The 20,912-nt window shown below is 34.7% G+C and overlaps 1 protein-coding gene across 2 annotated transcripts in view; it reads left to right on the forward strand.

Annotated features, from left to right (window-relative positions):
• The window catches only part of FGF7 (fibroblast growth factor 7), a 28,224-nt gene extending 22,685 nt beyond the window's left edge, over positions 1-5,539 (forward strand). For both annotated transcript variants that reach the window (XM_051628536.1, XM_051628538.1), the window contains exons 3-4: positions 3,960-4,063; positions 4,452-5,539. In XM_051628536.1, coding sequence (XP_051484496.1) covers positions 3,960-4,063; positions 4,452-4,646 — 299 coding nt within the window. In that variant the 3' untranslated portion in view covers positions 4,647-5,539. The remainder of the gene's footprint in view (positions 1-3,959; positions 4,064-4,451) is intronic.
• The last annotated feature ends 15,373 nt before the right edge of the window (positions 5,540-20,912 follow it).

Raw genomic sequence — 20,912 nt, forward strand, 5'->3', positions numbered from 1 at the left:
CTATGTGCACCGGACAGAATTTCAGCTCCGTAGGAAACTTCATTCACTACGGGAATTTTAAACTATGTTTGATACCCTGACCATGCAACCATATAAAATTGTTTGGATTTTCATGCTGATTTTATAGAAATTACAGTTGTTTTCAATTTTGTATGCCCATTTTCAGGTTGTTGTTTTTTTTTCCCTTTCTGCCCTTAATCTGATTTCTTTCCCAGTTACTTTGTGGTATATTCAAGTCTTCTCTTAAACCTCTTCTGAACTTTTATGTGGATGCTTTAGATAAAGTAACAAAAAAACATAGTTTACATTTGCATTTTTAAACCAAGGATATTTAAGACTTTGTTGAAGTTTGGCCTTCTGAACTTCTCATCAGCATCTCATCAACTTAAGTACATCTTTAAAGTAATTTTGAAGTAATTAGAATACTAAAAGGGTATTTAAATGAAACAATCTGCATACAAGAATTTTCCCCTTCCCACCCTATCTTGGTGACTTTTTCTTTCTCATTAAAAGAAATTGAAAGGATTAGAACTTCTACTTCAAAAGGAAGCATGCCATAATGGACTTGGCAAAATAAGACAAGGAATGGTATACTACTAGACTGAGAACAGGTTTTCCTTAGTAGAATTTCTGACTGTAGCATTTAGTTCTTTATAATTTCTTTGCAATGTCTGATGTAATTCACAAGTGAGTTCCATACAACACATTATATACTGAAAGATCATAAATCCTCAGCTAAAATCAGCTATCACAGGTCTAGCTACATAGTAATGACTGGCTTTTCCCAGTTTGCTAAAAATTGTGTTTCCATTTCCTATGTAATTTATGCAATTAAAGACAAAAATACGCAATTAATTGCAGCAGTACTACATATCTGAAATTGACAGAAGAATTACTGAGGCACAGCCTCCAGAAGAAGAAAAGAGAGCTGCCTCCTTGCTTAAGGAATGCCTTAAAACAGAGAGAAATTTCAGTGCCAATTCACTTGCATATCAAATACAAATGTGCATGTGAGATGCTGCCTCAGTGATCTAAATCATATAAATGCTTTGTTGAAAAAAGAAAAAATCATGCTTTGTTTCTTCTTTGGGGATTCGTTAAGACACAGCAGAATAGATGAGACTTGACCTAAAACTAGGAACAGAAAAAATGAGAACATGTACTTTATGACAGGTCATTAAATTCTGAGATAGACACAAGCAAAGAATCAAGATTACACAAGCTCTATTTCCACTGAACTCTCTGGGGTCTTTTTTCTTTCTCTTTAATGTTGCTAATATTACAGCATTTTTAATGTGACATAGTTACTGGAGAGTTCATATGGTGTTCTCTCAGTAAACTTTATGGAGATGCACAGACAGTCTTTTTAGCAAAGTACCATTCAAGGACCTAAATAATTCTTTGGATTTTGTATCACCTCTGAGTCAGCGTGTCAACGTTATTTACGTCACAGCCCTAATTCTGGGGGTACCTAAATGCTTAAAATTGTGAAAAGCACATAATAATACAGCGAATAGAACTGAACAGGCATAACAACTTATGAACCTGAAATTATCTGTCCTTAATTAAAATGCATTGCTTTTTGTGCACAATGGGATTTTAATAAATAAGACGAAAAGCCATGTAAAGAGCTGAATACAATAAATCTATCACACACAGTACCCTTGCAAAATATAAGTAGAACATAACTTTGATAAATTAACATTTTATTTTTCCATTCAGATTTGCTATACATGAAGCTTGTAAAATATTTCTAAGTCCTCAATTTCTGCCAGATTCTGTATGGATAGTCTAAAGCTTCCACATGAAAGACATTAATGTCTCAACTAAGAAAAATAAGTACCCAAAACCAAAATAAAATAATTCCTACAGGTTAGAATGAATGTCATCATCTACTTCAGGAAAAAAAAAAAAAAAAGTAAAAATTCTAATAGTAATATTGCCTTTGATAAAAGCTTTTGACATTTCCTTTCTAAATATAGTAGTATTTCTTACTACTGCAACTTCAGCCAACATCAGCTTACTCAAGGAAATCTCAGTTCCTATTAGCATGACTGATTCTAAAAAGTCGTTTTGAATCTTTCATTTTTTAAATTCTGTATAAATAGAAAACTCAAACATAGATTTAAAAAAGAAAAAAACCCTCTCCTTAAGTTAATGGCCAGCACAGGCAAAAAACCAAATGGATATAAGCTGTTGCTGAAAAAATGCAGATTGCAAATTACTACAGAGTCTCTAGCCATTAAAATAAATCAAACTGGAACAGCCTTCGGTGGGAACACTGGGGGCAAAGAAATAACAACTCCAATTTAGTATTGGCAGAGTTTATGAAGAGAGAATTATCTGATGCAATTCCCAGGCTAGCAGAGCACTGGACTTGATGACCCAGAGATCCCTTCCACTGTTATGTTCTTTATTTGGTTAGATGCAGATGTTCATCTGTTTTTCAGCTTCACTGTGGTTTTACTAAAGTGAAATTTAAATGAAAGTTAATATAATTTTTGTAAGTTTAAGTTAGAAATTACCCTTTGTACGAATTGTTGCTAGGCTTGCAGCAGAGTGGAACTTGTCAAAGAATTCTGAAAGCTTTACTTTAAGTTGGCTTAGCATTATAGAGAATTACAGAAGCGTTTGGGGATGAATGGCAGCACAGCACACACCATGAGAAGAGGTAACTGGTTGGGAAAATAAGAAGGAAAATGTAAGCACTAATAGGCTAGGACTGATACATGAGGAATATCAAAGAAGAAAGGAAAACAGAACAGTGATGAAAGCAAAGGACATCAGGATGGAAAAAAAGTATAGGGAAGGAGAAATATAATAGATATTTCATGCCCTCCTAAAAGAACCAATTAATGAAAAATTATTGTCATGTGTAGAGGCTTTGAAGAGTCAATACAAACTTGAAAGAGGAAAAAAGGAAATTTTTTGTTAAAGAGAAAGATCATCTTTCAGGTGACAATCTAAGACAAGCCTCCCTCTCCCCCTCCCTCCCTTCTATCCCCCATGCTTGGCTATTGGAATTGCCTAGAGCTGCTGGCTTTGAAAGACCCTGTTTTGGAGAACAAGTCACAGCACAGATGCTACTGCACACAGCTCTGTAGGTGGCTCACTATGGAAGAACACGGTTCAAACTCAGAAGTATAACTCTGAACTATTGCTTAAAACAACAACAATAATAGTTAAGCTTGAAAACAACCTCATGTTCCTTAATAACTTGCACCACCCTCCTGCCTCTGCTCAGCTTGTTGTTTTGGGGATTTTTTTATTAACATAATAATATTTTTTTATGTTGTAGGTAACTTAAATGTATCATAGTCACTACAGAAAGCTATTGCAGATACACACCAGCAAGATGAAAACAAAGTAATTTATAGAAAACAACTCTAAATGTTTTCTGGTTTTGAGCAGCTTTTAATGATTTTCAAAGACACGTATCTTTACAGCTCCAATCAGTCATAAAAGCATACAAAGGTCAAGCAAATACTTTATCTTATTTAAGACACTGTCGTCTGTTTTCTATCACTCGCAAGTTCTAAGGTTAACACTCTTTCAAGGAGATGATACTGCTACATGTCTTCAAAATAAAGGCTTTACACAAATTCTGTGAACCTTAATGTCTTTCTAAGTAATCCTTCCAACTGAAACCCTAAGTAAATTCTAAGACACATTGATTCTTTCAAAATAGAAAAATTACTTATACTAACACGGTAACTTCAGTATATACTTAAAAGTTATCATCATACTATTTTTCAGTGGCAGGGTGCAGACATGACCACGTACAGACAATACTGAGAGTCTACCCCCTTCTTCACATGAATAAATACATCATTTTTCTATTTTCTAAGAATGATTTCCAATAAAGGCAGCAGAATTACAGAATACTAGTTTAACTACACCTTCTAAGTTGACTGGAGAACAAGCAACCGTTTCACAGCCCTTCCTGTGTGTCTCTGCAGGTATTCTAGAGATCCGAACAGTGGCAGTTGGAATAGTGGCAATCAAAGGAGTGGAGAGTGAATACTTCCTGGCAATGAACAAGTCAGGAAGACTCTATGGAAAGGTATGGATAAAAACTTCTCTTCTGTGTACAATCCTTACATATACTCTTACAGGTATTTTTTAGATGTAGCATCTGTATAGTTTGTATAAAATAGATTCTTAACAAATTAAAATGTATCCTGTATTATCCCATACTAGACATTCATGTCCATTTAATAAATTTGGTGATTAGAGCTTATATACTTTTTAAAATGTGGAATACTAAGGAGGACTAGGCAATGGTAAAATATTCCATACTCAGATTTCAGAATTCCAATTCATTTATTAGAAATAGTAATAGTAATAGTGTGGGGTTTATAATGCATATTCCTCTCCCATCTTTCCTAATCTAAGTATTTTTAAAAACACTTTTACACATTGTACTCTATTTTATTATTTACTCTCAACAGAAAGTATGCAATGAGGACTGCAACTTCATAGAACTGATTGAAGAAAACCATTATAATACATATGCTTCTGCAAAATGGACACACAAAGGAAAGGAAATGTTTGTTACATTAAACCACAAAGGGGTCCCCATGAAAGGTAAAAAAACAAAGAAAGAACACAAAGCATCCCACTTTCTTCCTCTGGCAATATCCTAATTACAAATGATCTATAAAGAACTAGTTCCAGCAGGAAGATTATTTTTAAGAGGATTATTTGACAAGATATCAAGAGAGGCTGGAATACTACTGAGAAACTGAACAAGCTGGACTTGCGCATTTATGTTTATTTTTAAGAGACTACATGAAAAAGATTTGAAAATATACACAAAACCAGATTTACTAACTAAAAGTTGTAAAAAATTCTAAAGAGTTGTACAATCATTATCTTAGTCATTGTAACTGGGTAGTTTCTTAAATTAATTTACCCTGAAGAATAAGTCATGACTTGATTATCTGATAATATTTTATTTAAAAAAACCTATCTGCTTCTTAAATATGGCTGCTATAATAATAATAAGCAGATGATAATGTTGTGTAAAATATGTCAGACTTTAAGGCTGCTGGAATGAGTTGTCAGATTATCAAGTCAATAGTAAATGTGGAGGCTGAGCAGTATTTTAAATACTTCCCCCAAGAAACTGATATCTTATACATAAACTATATGATCAGAAAAAAATATATAATCTTGTAAATGTTTATTGTTGTATTCAGATAAAAGAGTTAGTTTGGAAAAATTAAGTTTACTCGTCTACAAAATGTTCCTATCTATTAATGAAACAAATACCTAATGCTGCTCTAAAAGATGTTACAAATAGTGTATGTAAAATAAAAATAGGAATAAATAATGTACTTCATCTCACTTTCCACAAATTAACATTTTATATAACGATGAAGCAAAAATTCAGACATATTAAGGTTTTTTTATGTAACATATCCTATCTTTTGTATAATTCCTGTTAGGGCATACAGCTTTCAATATTGTTTTTCCATCCTTATACATGCTTCTTCTGTTGTTACAGCATTAAACTTTATTTTAAGTTGTATTTGAACTTTATTGTTCTAAGTTATTTAAATGTTATTTATAAAAAAAAAATACTTATTAAGCTGCATCTGTTTCATATGCTTTTAATTCTAAAGGAATAACAAAATGGTCTGGCTGAAACACATGAATTTTTTTCTGTGACCAGACACAAAGACTAGTACACAACCTTCTTGCCAACATACATTGGATAGCAGACAAAAATGACAGCCCGCAGCAAATCGCACAATGGACATCTCTAAAGAAACAATGCAAAAATGTAAAAAATCTTTGCCACATACTCTTGGTAATCGAATTTAATAGCATGCTCAGAGTTACACCAGGTAAAAGAAGGTTACACTTCCAGCAGGTACTGGTACTACTCGTCAGATGGTAGAACCTCAACTCACAGATACAGAAATACGTAAGACCCTACATAACTAGTATGAAACTTCAACTAAAATCAGTAAGACCTGATGAAGAAAAGCCATCTCTATTTTCTAGCTATTGAGGTGTTCAACTAAGCCCTACACAAGTACTGCATTATATAATTTCATGCTGTTCAGTTTGCTGACAAGTTTTCTTGGTATTGTGATAATTGTGCTTAGATAAAGACCACCAAAAAATAGCTAAAATAGCTGCTAGATGACTGGGATAAAGTTCATTACTAACAGTCTTAAATGCCCTGCTTTTAATTACAAGTGTCTAGAGCCAATCATTTGTTCCTACATGAAACACTTTCTTTATCACAGCACTCACAGAAAACATCCACAATTCTCCTTTTAATAAATATTTATCTTTTTAAAAACTACTTCTTTAACAAATATTATAATTTGGAAATCACTTATGTTTTTTGACTTGGTAATACCAAACATCAAGGTGTAGATATAAATGGTCTAAGCAGAAATAATTGTAGCTACAGCTGTATCAGTAAACCTTCCCTATGCTTTTGCTGGTTGATCTATCACTTGTTCACTGAACACAGTAGATTGTACTATCAAAGAAACTTTATATGAATATGTAAACACTGAAATAAAGTTCAAACTCCAGATCAACATTAACATACTAGCAAAAGTTTCTAGATCTAAACTAGGTTAGTTGAAACTTAGAAATAAAAATTAAAATAAGAAAATTTATTAAAATGTGAGTATGGACATTAGTATATGAATATATATGCCTAAAAAGCTTAACATTAGATCCAGATACAGACAAGATCTTCTAAAGATGTTTTGTTTATGTAATTAAAAAATAAAAGAATACAGTCAAACAATTTCTCAACCCCAATGCTAATTAGCCCTTACTGCTATATGCTTTGTCTAATGGATAGCAATATTACCATCATTATCAGGCAAGACAAGGTTGTTTTATGTTTTACAGCTGTCTGACGTGCATCCTATGAGTGAATGGCTCACAAAAAGACACCTGAGTGCAAATGATACAATCCTTCTGGCCTTACACATTGTAATACCTTTCCTATGATGACTTAGCAGAGGACGGGCTGTATTTGAGAAAAAAACAGTATTTTGCCTTTCTTGTATGCTTTTTCTTTCATTTCTTCTGACATTTTAATAGTCAAACAGAGTTAAAGGTTATAACATATCCTGGACTGTTCTATTCCAGTACATAATGGAAAAGGAGAACAGAAAACCAAAATCAGACTAACCCAGATGAGTAATTTTCAATGTATCTTTGACTTAAAAAAATCTGTTCTGAAAGAAAGTATGTTTCTTTTCAGCTGTCTCTGAAAAAATAGGTTTAGTGCTAAAACCAGGGAATAATAATTAGAAAATTTATAGTGATGATCTACAGTAGAAAATTATTAAAATATAAAGATAAAAAAGATAATCTATTAGGATTAAACAGATATTATTCAAGTAGATGTCAGAAATCCTCACAGAAGCCTTTTTTATCAATTACATCCCAATCCAGTCTTAACATCACTCATGCAATATAGCATGTGGGAGGAAAATAGGCTCGTATGAAAAGAAACAGATACACTTGTCTGGATATGGCTCATTACTAACCTTTATAAAACTAAAGGTTAAAATAATCCAAACAAAGTGGGATATAAAAGCTAGTCTCAGCTGTAATATCTTTGTTTTTCCTTCACATGCACTGGCTTTCATCTAGCTTTTTTCTTTGTTTACCACAGCTACTAAAAAGTGTAAATAGACCATGTGGATTATAAGCCTCTGTGGATTAAATAGACATTTTATTTAGCCACCTTCAATTACCATTTACATTGCCCAGCAACTGCTCCATTATGTAGGCTCTTCAAGTCTCATTAACAAGGTTCTACTTGCTTATCTTTTGTATTAGTGCTGATAAATTCTCTGTGGCACAGAAACAAGCTAACCTTATCTGGGGAATCTTGTATAAGACTGCAGAATCTCCATTCTCAGAGGTTTTCAGGACATGACTAGACAAAGCCCTATCAAAGCAGTCTAAAATCAGTGTGGGCTCTGCTTGGAGCAGAAGATTGGACAAGAGACCTGCAGCACCCTTCTAACCTAAATGAATCTATGATTCCATATGAAAGCTTTTTTAAAAACAGCCATTTAGGATGCACTTCAACCTCTTTGAACAACTATATGAAACATATTTTCCATGTTAGGGGTATAATTACACATGCATGTCATGAAAGGTATGCAAAATGGTGTAAATATATTACATAACTCAATAAAAAATGACAACTGGACAATTTCCATGACCTTTAAAAGACATGATATGGTACAATATGGTCTCACTTTTAGTTCTGTTGCAAGTAATGGAAAACACTACTGTGCATAGCATCTGTAATAATCAGATCACTAAATGATTAATCAAGTAACTATTAAAATACACTTGTCTGTGTTTTAAATTACTTTTTGAAGAAAAGATGTATATTCTTTTTGAATGAGCTGGAGCAAAATGTAAGTTAATGTTTAATCAATAAAGCTGTAAAAGAACAGCAGCATTTCACTGCACTCAACGACAAGTATCTGAGTGGTCTAAATACTTAATAATTTCTGCAATTTAACTCCACAATACCAACTTTTTAAAAAAACATAAAAATTACATAACATCTAAGGTGTAGAAATGAAAGTGACAGGTTCTCCCCAAATTAGGGAAACAGCAATCATCACAGTTGAGATCCATACTTAGAGCTGAGATTATACTTTTTTAAAAAAATAACATTTAGTAACAAAAAAACACAATCAACTGTTTATATCACTGGATATGTTTAAAAAGTAAAGGTTATTTAAATCATGTGTTAATGTAAAGAAAAGGGAGAAGGTGAAGTTATCAGCAAAAAAAAAGCTAACTGTGCTGTTAGTAGAATTAACTTTGAAGATCAGGACTGTGTCCAAAGCAGAAACTCAGGAAAATATTCAAGGAGTTAGAGGATGTTTTTTAACATTACATTAATGTTAAATTTAATTATATTCTCACAGCACAATGTCTAAAAAAGCTTTTTAACACCATGCATTCACGTTCACAGTCTTACATAAGATACAACTGCAGAATTTAATTATGAATATTTGGAAAAAAAAAAAAAAGTATATAGTGTTAAAACTACCAAGTGTTAAAACTTGACCTCTGTAAATAACTTCTCAATACCTGGCTGAAAAAAGCTAGCTTGTAAATCTCAGGCATTCCAGACACTGAAATTCTGTAACTGTTTCCATTCCAGACCTAAAAAGGGAGATTTTCTTCAATTCTGTCTGCAACGCAGATCCCAGCTTACAAAGATTGGTTGTTTCATTAAGAAAACTCTTTTATTCAGAGGCCTGGCACTTGAAAAATTGACTCTTCACACAAAAGGGAAAAAAGAGCTAAATTCAGACGAAATGACTTCCTTGTGAGAATAAACAGTTTTCCTTCAGTCCTAACCAGAAAAGCAGAGGAATTTGAATGAAGATGCATAAACTTGTCACATAAAGGTTACGGTGTTTTCAGAATGAAGTCCAAAATCAAATAAGGATCCTTACTTTTAAGGTAATTTCTAAAATAGTGTTTCAGTGATGGTTAAAGATCTGAACACTGAGCATTCTTCAGTGAAGCACAGATCTGAAAGGATACCAGGCATCTGAAAGGTGAATATGAGTTCCTAGTGAGAATTGGAAGCTATCTGGTTAAGTAGGCTGCCAAAGTTCAACGGATTCAAATTGGAAGCAGATACCTATTGTGCTTAGACACATTAGGAAAGTAGGTAACTGCCTTACCTAGCACCCCAGTAGCTTTGTGAAACTCATTACAAGTCCACTTTACTTATCAACAGCTTGCCCGTTGTTGAGGAGTAAGACTTGTCAATTTTAAGGGCTTAGTCCTCTACAGACTAAACTCTTTCTGAAGCTAGTAGAGTCTACACAATTAGAAAACATTTCTGTCACTTGGATGTTCATAATTTTGCAAGACTAAAACACAAATCTTTTTCTAGCTTTGCAAGGTAAACACTGAAAACAGCTGATGGTACTGATCAGTCTTCATTGGTTTGCACCTCTGTTTTCTGACCATGTGCCAAAAAAGCACTGACAGACCTATGGTATGATGTTACCTGAGCAATTCAGGCAAATCCTTATGCAATGTCTTATTTATATATTTCCGTTTTTATACAGTAGCAGAGGCACTACTTCTAGCCTATATCCCCCCTGAGGGAAGAACCTCAACTCAAGGTGTTTCATTGTCCCAGCTTTATTGAAAAGAATCTCTGTCTCACTTTATTCAGAGAATCACAGAAAGGTTGAGGTTGGAAGGGACCTCTAGAGGTCATCTGGTCCAATCTCCCTGCTCAAGTAGGGCCCCCTGTATCTCCAAGGAGAGAGACTCCACAACTCTCCGCACAACCTGTGCCAGTGCTCAGCCACCCTCAGAGTTAAAAAGTGTTTCCCCAGTCCTCTTCACATTTTCCCTTTGGGTATTTATATACATTGATAAGACACCCCCCCCCCCCGAGCCTTCTCTTCTCCAATCTCAGCTCTCTCAGCCTTCCTCACAGGAGAGGTGCACCAGTCTCTTAACTTTTGGGGCCCTTCATTGGGCTATCTCCTGTATGTTCATGCCTCTCTTGTTCTAAGGAGCACTTAGAACTGAACACAATACTCCAGATTTGGTGTCACCAGTGCTAAGTATCACCCCTCTAATCTTCCAACTAATTCAGTAATCTCTTTATGACCACCAGAAATGCTTTTATAATAATAATGTTTGTGGTATAATTTTAATAAGAATTGAGGACTTTACAGTTACAACTGGCTGGCTGAGCATAAACACAATTTACTATTGTCTTGGTCAGCATCAGTTTTGATGGACAAGAATCAAGTAATTGGATAGTGACCACTGAGTTTTCATGGTTCATTTACTGGCCGTTAAAACCTGGTTCTGCTACAGATTTCTTATATGACTTTTAGCAAGCTACTTTCAATGTGTTATTTGATTAGAAAAAGATTAAGTCTGGCACATGCTGCTAAAACCTTAAGCATACACCCATACTAGCTTTAAATTACCAGACTAATCACAATACAGCCAGAGAGGAGATGTAGCTGTTTCTACCCATGACTTCTGTTGGCACACAGGGCACCATACCATCACAGTTAGACTGCTACCTCTGCTTATGCTAGCCTACAAGGTTAGCTTGTTTATATGAGTTGCTGTGACATTATTGCACAATACAGAAACCTCAGACCAGACCTTTAAAGGAAAGGGCACATTTGGAAACCATGAACTCTCAGTTCTTGTGTAAGACACAACACATTAATATGACAGCTAACTTGCCTATACACCCTATTCCTGTTGATCTCACTGAAAACTAGGAACCAAAGTGGGTCTGGACAAGCAACTAACTTCTCAGTGGTCATAAAAGAGAACACTTGATTATTGAACAGAACTGGAGTGTCCTGCAAGCCTAAAGCAATCAGGTAGACCACAGAATCAGATGTTAACAGGAAAAGGTAAAACAGTAAGGCCTCTCTCTTTTATTTAATTGTCATAGGAAAAAAACAGTCATAACATCTTGCATTGAAACATCAAGATAACAATAGCTTCAAGCAATTTCAGAAGTTACTGTCATTAAAACAGACCCCCTTAGGTCAGAAGTGTTATTATAATCAAGAGCTGAGATGAGTATTTACTGAATCTGCTTCACAAATAATTTTCTACTCAGCTTCATACTCTTGTAATACCAGTAATGTAATACAATGACCAAGATCCAAAAGGAAATACGATTATACAAGAACAAAACCATCGGAATTTATAAAAATCATGCAACTGTTTCCACTGGGTTTAGGTTTTGTAAAAGCATATTATTTTTTAAACCAAAATGTTCCTCTGTTCAAAAACATGGATAGATTTGCTTCTAAAAACTGAGCAACACACAGAAAATGGATTGAAAGAAAAAAGAATTTTCTTTCAAGACAGTAACTTGATGAGAGTAACAATGACTTCCAACTTTAAAGAAACCACATCATTTTTAAAATTTTACTTGAAAAGAAAAACTAAATAAAACAGGAAAATTATACAGGAAAGCTAACAGGCAATACATAAGGAGAGCAAGAGATTATTAAACCAGAGATATGCATAGCCAAACCATACAAAGATTCTACAAAGCTGTATTAATTTGCAGAGACTAAATCCGTCAGCTACAAATCAAGAGCAACTCTCCTTTTCCTTTAGATAGCCTGTCGCACTGGGAAAAAGCCACACAGCTCTCTTAAATCTACATTAAAAGTGAAAGCTTTGTGGGAATCATGGCACATGCCAGAACACTTTCTATTCTCTGACATGTCTGCAGTACTTCACTAATTCAGGATTTCCTGAGTACAGTATGTTCCAAAACTTCGTCTCCTTAACATTAGCAGATACAAGAGACAACCCTCAGTCTTTTCCTAAGCATTTAAAATAACTGTAAAGAAAATGTGTCAGAGTGATACCACTGAAAATCATAGGGGCTGGAGGGTGGGAACACTATCAGCAGGGTGGGGTGAGCAGCAGTGAAAATTTGCACAGAGATGTCTTTTCTGATACAGATAAATCCCATCAATAAAGAATTTCTTAAATCATCCTTTAGCTTCTATTTAAGACTGGCAATGAATAAACCTGTTCTATTTAGCAAATTATCCATTAGAAAATGGAAAATCAAGGAATCACAGACTTCACTGCCATAAATTATACGTATGATGCAAATTTATGAGTTTTTCTTCCAGAAATACTAATCTGAATTGTTTTGCAACAAAAATAAGGTCTTCCTACCTTGATGACTGACAAATTATCTAAATCCAGATATGAGTCCATGGCAAAAAAGATAGAGGAAAAAAAGGCAAGGACAGGAATAGTAGTTTAGCTATAGCTGGGGCAGAAGGAAGATAAAAAGGAGTAAGAGAAGATTGGTAGCATAAAATTATGGCCATAGTTGTTAGAAGGAAACCAGTAATTTCAGACAAGAGGAAGAGAGAAAAATAAACTTGAAGAAAAAATGTTGGATAGCATTCAGAAAGGGAGCAAGCTAGAAGCAACATCAGCACAAAAAGCTGGAGAAAAGATGTTAAAATAACAGCAATGAGAAAGAACAGCAGGCTAGTATGAAAGAGGAAAAATTCAAGATCTGATCCATCAGGACAGCGAAGACAAAGGAGAAGAAGACAGAGGTTAGAATGCAAGACATACTGAAAATGGGAGCCAGGCGCCAGAGAAAGACATAGAAAATAGAGTAGCTGCCACTAGTGGTAAAGAAACTGACAAATCAAAACCATCAGATGGAGTAACAGCAGCTTATTTAAATACTTTGTAATATTGTTTACTCAAATGGCAATATCAGTCTATTGGGAGGATAGGTTTAGAGTTGATCAAAATCTACAATTCATTTTTCATTGTGGTAACATTTTGATTTTGTGAAAAACAAATGGGAAATATTACTAATCATTTATGCTGACAATTAGATTTTGCAGTGTACTGTAATTTCCATTCCAAAATGCAGAAAGTAATATGCATTATGTGTTTTAAAATATTTACAAAACTTACAGGCTGCTGTAGAATTGGCAGAGGCATTAGCTTGTGTGCTAGCAGTAGTATCTTTACTGGTATGATTTACTGTGGCAGCCTTAAAGCTGTTGAGATTTCCTTTCATCCATACACATTTCTTGGGTTTAGACCTGAAAATAAAAAAAAATTAAATTTAGAAAAATGTTCATGTTAATTTTGATAATCACCCTATGAATTACCAAAATGAAATCAAAATTGCTTTATTCCCTGTCTCCAGTGTGCAAATTTTTATGCCCATGGTCAAGTTCAGGCTCAGGATCCAAACCTGTTAACTGAAATAATTATATTCATAGACTTAATTCAACCAGGACAGCTTTTACTATCTCACTTCGGCTTCTGCTTGGTGTTTCCCAGGGAGGAATATCCTTACTTTGTGGTTGTTCCAATTCTGGTAATTTAATACATTTGCATATGTTCTATTGAGGTTGTGAATTATTCTGGCAGCAATACATAATTTACTTTAGTCAGTGGTTTTCAATATTGATTCCAGTAGAATTTTGCACAGCTCCCACACCGTAAGTTGCATGGAGACACAGAATCTATGTCATACCAGTGGTCTAGTTCCATGGGATTGTTTTCTGGTCTGCTTAAATTTCAGTTAATTCTACCCATTATCTATTTACAGTGGTTACACATTACAGAGCATGCTGTGGGTTTACCCAGCTCTTCCAAGTTAAAGGCCCTTTTGGAGCTTGGTGTGTTTGTAACTTTGAAGTATGCAAACCTTCTCTGAATTCAATTTTTCAGGGTGATCCTTTTCTCCATACAAATTTCTCTGTCTGTAACTAAAGAGAAAATTCTGCCCAACAGTGACTGACAGGGAGAGAGGTTTTGCGAAAATATTTCTGTATTTTATATGTACTTCAAAAACATATTTCTGTTGCATTTGTCAATTGGCTTCAACATACAAGATAATGAAATCCACATTGTCATGAAACCTAAATAAATGAGCACTGAAGATAGAAATCTGCTCTAAATCTAAGTTTTGGAATGGATATTAAATGACATAGGCAATCTAAAAATCATAAACTGTTACTGTTAAAACATGCAGATATTTAATGGTAATATGATACTACTTCCAATAGAAACTCCTAGCACAGGTACATTCTGAATCCTGTAAGAATATTTATACAGTGACCATTTTCTATGTATGTATATATACGCATATAATTACTAAGGGATAAAGCAACAGATTCTCACTGAAATGCAGACTTGGTGGTCTGGACCGAATATGCCTCAGGGAGGAGGAGAAAAACTACCAGTACTTGATATTCACTGAAAAATTAAGTCTACACATCCATCCTTAAAATCATAATTTAATGGATTCTGGAAATGCTTCACATAAACGGACATAAGTGACTTTTGACAAACAAGCAGGATGTATCTGGCAAAGTAAGAATAACTCTGTATCTAAAAAAGGATACAAAAGAGAGCTCGTATTACAATTTTTGTAGTTAATGCAAAAACATTCAAATGAATGGTAGCAATTCCTAGCCACTCTGCCAAAAAAAAAAAAAAAAAAATAGTACAGCCTTTTATTATTTGTGTGAAACATTTGGTGACTCTATCAATAACAGGGAAATTAATTTCTCAAAAATTTGGTTTATCAACATATAAGTCAAATTTCCCAGTCAAGCCTGAACTGAAAGATACTGATTTTAACAAATTACATACTTGGAATTTAGGGTTAAAGGTGAAGAAGAAAATGTTATTTGTTACTGTATAGCTAATAATTATATCTAATGAAAAACAAGGTATTTTTTTAAATCACATATTTTAATATTATAATTAATTTTTCTTATTCACACATTATATGTGACCAAAAAAAAAAACTTAAAAAAAAATATCACTTCTGATTTTCCACAATAATCTCTAGCTTTTCCTCACAATTTTTTATTGTTCTCTCTCTGGGACTTTCATGCATATGCATCCAGCTCTCTTTTGGAGTCAAATGCTGCTACTCTGGTTATATGTAAATTGGTTTATGTGACATGTTAATACTTTCATGAGTTGAAATACAACATTTACCCATGTATCACTGAAAATGAGAAGTAATTGTATTGTTACCTGGAAAAAAACCCAAAGACTTTAGCATCCCTGGGAACAGGAAAAAAAAGTGCCACAAAATCTGCTGTTCTGTCAAACAAGTGGTCAGGTTTCAAAAAGGAAAAAAATCAGGAAAAAGGTATCAGCATCAATTCAGATATAGTGGTGTGCTAATGTACTGATGCATGACATTATTAAAGCTCACATTTACCTACCCTATGATGTGAGGCATTGATAACAGAAAAGAATAAACTTACTCTCTATTAGTTCTGCCTCTTACTCTAATATGTTGCTCTTCTAAATGTATTAACAGATTTTTTTTTAGTATATTGCAGTAGTTCCTGATGCAAAATAGCACTTAAGAACATGCATTATTTGAAGCATATGTTAAGTCTATCAGCCAACAATTAAGACGGAATCTAAGTGCTGTACTGAATCAAAGCCAATGTACATAAGCACAGTCTCCTGTCCCATTAATATTTTCCTTCTCTTCTTAATAAAGAACATAGTGATCACCTGAGGTAACAGAATACATACACTTTTGATTTATGTTCTCAACCTAAATATTCCAAACTCATACCTTTTATAAATCCTAGCACCATTACACAAAGTAAGCAAAGTAAGATAAACAGTCAGTTTGATCTAAAGGTTTATTTTAAGCTTCATGGTATAAAACTGCTAACTAAATTAGTTCTTCATATGTTCAGCTACTACTCTTTAAAGTTATATGAAAAGTTAATCTTGGGCCTACATTTTACGCAGTTGAGCTTGGTCAATAAAATACTTGCATTTTTGTACCTGAGGAACATGCAGTTACTCGTTTGATAATAACAGATCTATAAATGCTTGAAATTAATTTATACCTTAAACTTTTGGAGGAACCACCACCAAAAGGAATCCTTAAACACTCTAATAGATGATTTTGAGAGAAACAAACTTCTCCAAATTTTTATAACATTTTCCTGTCAAAACAACAATAAAATATTTATTACAATGAATGCAGAGATCTAGGAAATCCTAAAATGAAGACACTAGATTAACTTATTTCCTTTCAGACTAGCAGGTAAGCATGGATTCTAAACTGTGTAAGAACTGTGTGTAGAAATGCCAATAGGATTTCCATATTCATTGCATCCTGCTTATCATTTGCACATATTTAAGCACAAATCAACAAAATTAGCTAAAATCAGGCTTCCAAAAATTTGTTTTTAAAACACAGATGTGGCATTTCAGAAAGCTACATCAGGTTCTGGCAGCGTATTGCAAACGCCTCTGACAGGAATAGCTGCAGATTATAAACTTAAGTAAGATTTTTATCCCGTCCAAGTATTAAGCTCTACAGCCATTCATTGAGTTCCAAGACACTATGTTCTATGCAAAATCCACAACAGTTTATATTTTTTGGACTAGCAATTACTTCTCTATATACTGATATTTCAAATATCAACTCCAAAAGGATGCTTCTGTTTGTGTTTAAAAACTTCTTCTCAGAAATGTGACATAAATGAGCATACATTTTGCAGCAAGTACTATTGGCAGGTCACTGTTCAGGCATAGAGGTTATCAAGGCTGCTCAACAATCCGAATTTTAAATCTATCCTTCACCTTGAACTACTTTTTTTTATCTGTTTGATAATATTTGGACTTGGATAAATGACAGGAATCAACTCTTGCCTTCATTTATAAATATGAAGCTGTCAAAATTAATTGAGAAAAATGCAGCATTTAAGTGACATAACATTTACAATGTTCTTCAGTATTAACAGTTAGTAATTATTTTAACACAGATTGTGAGTCAGTCTGTGTAAAACCATTTAATGATACATTAATTAAAAAAAAGTAATTAAAGTTCTTTTGATTAGTAAGAACAACTTAACATGCAAAACGGATCAAAAGTCAGGATTGCAGAGTATCTGGTAGCAGTAACAAATTAGTGATTGTTTAATGTTGGTGGTAACTATGATCACATAATATAAATGCATTTTCATATACCTTCTAGGAATCTCTAATGATGGCAACATTGTTAATGTAGACTGTGATTTCCTCCTCTCCCATGTACTGCATTCAGAGATGATTACATCACCTCAAAAAGACAGAAAAACAGAAATAGGCCAGGGAGGCCCATTATAGCATACACAGAGAAATTAAAAATACTATAACATTTTAATTAAAGAAGGAGATAACTCAAGAAAAAAAGGTTACTGTGTTTCTAAAGAGACAAAATCATGAGCCATTTAGGTTCTTGGAAAGGACAGTAATGCCTTCCATCTGTTGAGAACAGCTTTGGGAGCAGAGGGGGAAACTGTTTCTTGATCTAGGAAAGAATTTAAACTAGCAGCTTAAATATTTGAGCAAATTGTTGAAATTAATGGTAGACATTTAAAGTTAATCTTCAAATTGGTCACCTTCCTAAAATAACTTGCGAAGTGTTAATATAGAGTGATCAATGTGTTTTTAAACCCTTTAGTAATGCCAGAAGAAAATGACATGTTCTATCTTAATAGCAGAACAGCAAGACAAATTATTTTTTAAAAAAAGCAAATTAAATGCAAACTTTCAAAAATATTTTGTTTCTTTGTTCTGTTGAGAGAAAAAGTTCTGTTCAAAGCAAAAGAGCAATTTTTCTCATAGCTCTGTAGTTAAAGTCTTTCAGTGAATCAAGACTTGCAAATAATGGAGGCAGGTAAAAAAAATTTTTCATTTTCCTCCAAAAAGAATATAATTTTCACAAAACCTTACTAACCACAGTATATTACATTCTTTAACAAAATACAAAAGCATATTCAAAGATTTCCCTAGCAGTCTTATCGGTACAAGAAAAGAAAGAAAGCTCACTTAAAAACAAACTAGCTATTCCCCTTTTCACAGCCATTTGAACTTTTTGCCTCAGGGTTCAGCACCTTCTGTTACATTAGCAATGCTGTGGACTAATCAAATATTTTCTAAAAAGCTTGTTTCAGTGTCAACATTCAAGCCTGCTTCCAACAGAAAATTGCCGTACAGCAGACAAAATGTTTCCTCCATGGTTTAGCTGTGAGAAAAAGGGAAGTTAACAAAAAAGTGGCTGCTGTCTTAAGGTTGGCCATTTCTACGAAACTCTTCGTTTCCAATGTCTGAGGGTCTTGGAACTAAATTCTGTGCTCAAACTCAGTTCTCAATATTTACACTCACTTGGCTTTACTCAGGACTGAACCCCTCCATGGGGTGGTTAAAATAATAAGCAGTTGGACCTACCAAATCTTGAGACGGTAAGAACTCTTCAAAAGTGAAAGGAGGCTTTTGCATTTTCTCCTGTAAGGATTTTTATCACCAGAATACCTTGAAAAAACCCAAGATAACATATACTAGCAAATATTTAAAGTTTAGATAACTAAAAGTGAGAGTCAAAACTATCACTATAGCATATATAACATGTTCATTGTAATTTCTTCCAATAAACAGAATGCTACACATTCTTAGATGTCAAGAGACATGCTAAAAATGTGAACAATACATAAGGACACAATCATAAAGGCAGAACTTCCCTTTTCCTCTCAGTAACTCTATACACAGTATTTATATTATTGTTATTTATGTACTTCTTAAATACATACTGAAGAAAAAGTGAATGTCCAGTCACCAGATTGGAATCAAACAGAGCAAATCTGCTCTCTTCTTCCATACATCGTTTTTGTGTAGTGTTTAGAAGTTGAAAGAAATTTGAAGGTTGCAGATTAGAAGTCTTACTGAAATCAATCAGTATATATTCTGAGTATAATTAAAAACTCAAATTTTACATTGCTACATCTGAGCAGAAACTAAGTGTGAGCAATACTGATTTGAAAAAAAAAAAAAAAATTTTAGTAAATCATGAAATTAAAAACCCAAACCAAAAATCATATGGCAACTATTCCTAACAATGGCTTTGTTAATACCATAGCTTTTGTGCAAATATCTGTATAGAATAAAAGTATACAAAAGGGTATTGAGATATCACAGCCTGCTTTTAAATAATAAGCAGGCTCTCTTTGCTCCCAAACAACTAGTTCTGGATTAAGCACTCAAAGAAATAATTCAAATAAAGTAAAAGATAGTACACTTTGTAAAGCCTACTATAATTAAGTTTGGCAAGAAATATTTTAGGGACTCTTATAATAAGTCTTTTTTGTATTCAAGAAACATTTTGTTATTCCTCCATAGTTAACTACTGCACATCAAGATGTATTGTCACAGCTTAAGGAGATAAAAAAATACAGATGGTGAAATTTAGCCTTTTTTCTTACTATTGCTAGCATGAAAAATTGATCAAGTCAAAACAAAACAAATAACAACAGAATGCTGGTAGAAATCCTCTGCAACTGAATGCAATACCACTGAAGTCAGTGAGGTTTTGGGGGTGTAACTGAGATCAAAGTTTGGCATAAAATCTGCCTACAATGTAAACTTCTTCCCCTGAGGCTATTACAACTAATATATCACAGACTTTATTTCATTGAGAGAAATAGTCTCCATACCAAAATTAGTGTTTAAGCATAGTTACTTCAACCTAAAAATGCAGTTACTGAACACTAAATATTGGGTAAATGCTACTGTAGAACAGCATCTTCAACCAGGCCAAGGAATTTCATGGAAAAGATCCCATGTCCTAGTTAGAGAAAGATGCAGAACAACAAGAAAGAATTACGGTAACACTGTTCTTCCAGCCCTTGGTGTTAACCACAGGTATGTGCGGTAAGGACACTACTATGTGGGGGGAGAAAACACAGGTAATGTAATCTAAGAGATCTGGCTTTCCTGTAGCTAACAAGGGAGTGAAACAAAACCTTCAGCCTCGCACGCCAAGCCACCTCCCCAGGTCCTTCTGAGGGACTTGGGGGCGGCAGCACCTCCCGCGGAGGAACAGCCTGAAGGAGAGCGAGGCCCGGGGGCACTTGGCAGGGGCTGGGAAAACCCGGTGGGGAAACAAGCTGAAGAGGGCGGGTTTCTCCCCTGCAGGTAACAGGATCTGGTTTCCCTTCGGGGTTTTGTGACACAAAACGTGTAAAAACCTCTGCGCTCAGGCTGAGCCATCCTCCTGTGCCGGCGGGTGACTCCGAGCTGCAGCCGGCCAGGGGGTGTGCGGGGAGGAGGAGCTGCGGCAGCTGGTCGGTGGGTCGGTGGGTCGGTCGGTGGGTCTCCCAGCCCGCCCGCCTCTCGCCTGGCTCTGTCAGGCGGCCGCGGGTGGCACGCGCTGCCTGCGGGCCCGCGCGTGCCGTCGCTAAGGGCCCCTAGCAACCGTTCCCCGCCGACCCGCGCTCTCCCGGGCACGCTCTTCCGGCCCCCGCCTCCCCGCGGCTGCCGAGCCCGGCACTTTCGTTCCGCGCGCC

This window comes from Apus apus, chromosome 10 (genome assembly GCF_020740795.1).
Source record: "Apus apus isolate bApuApu2 chromosome 10, bApuApu2.pri.cur, whole genome shotgun sequence".
NCBI classification, from domain to species: Eukaryota; Metazoa; Chordata; class Aves; order Apodiformes; family Apodidae; genus Apus; species Apus apus.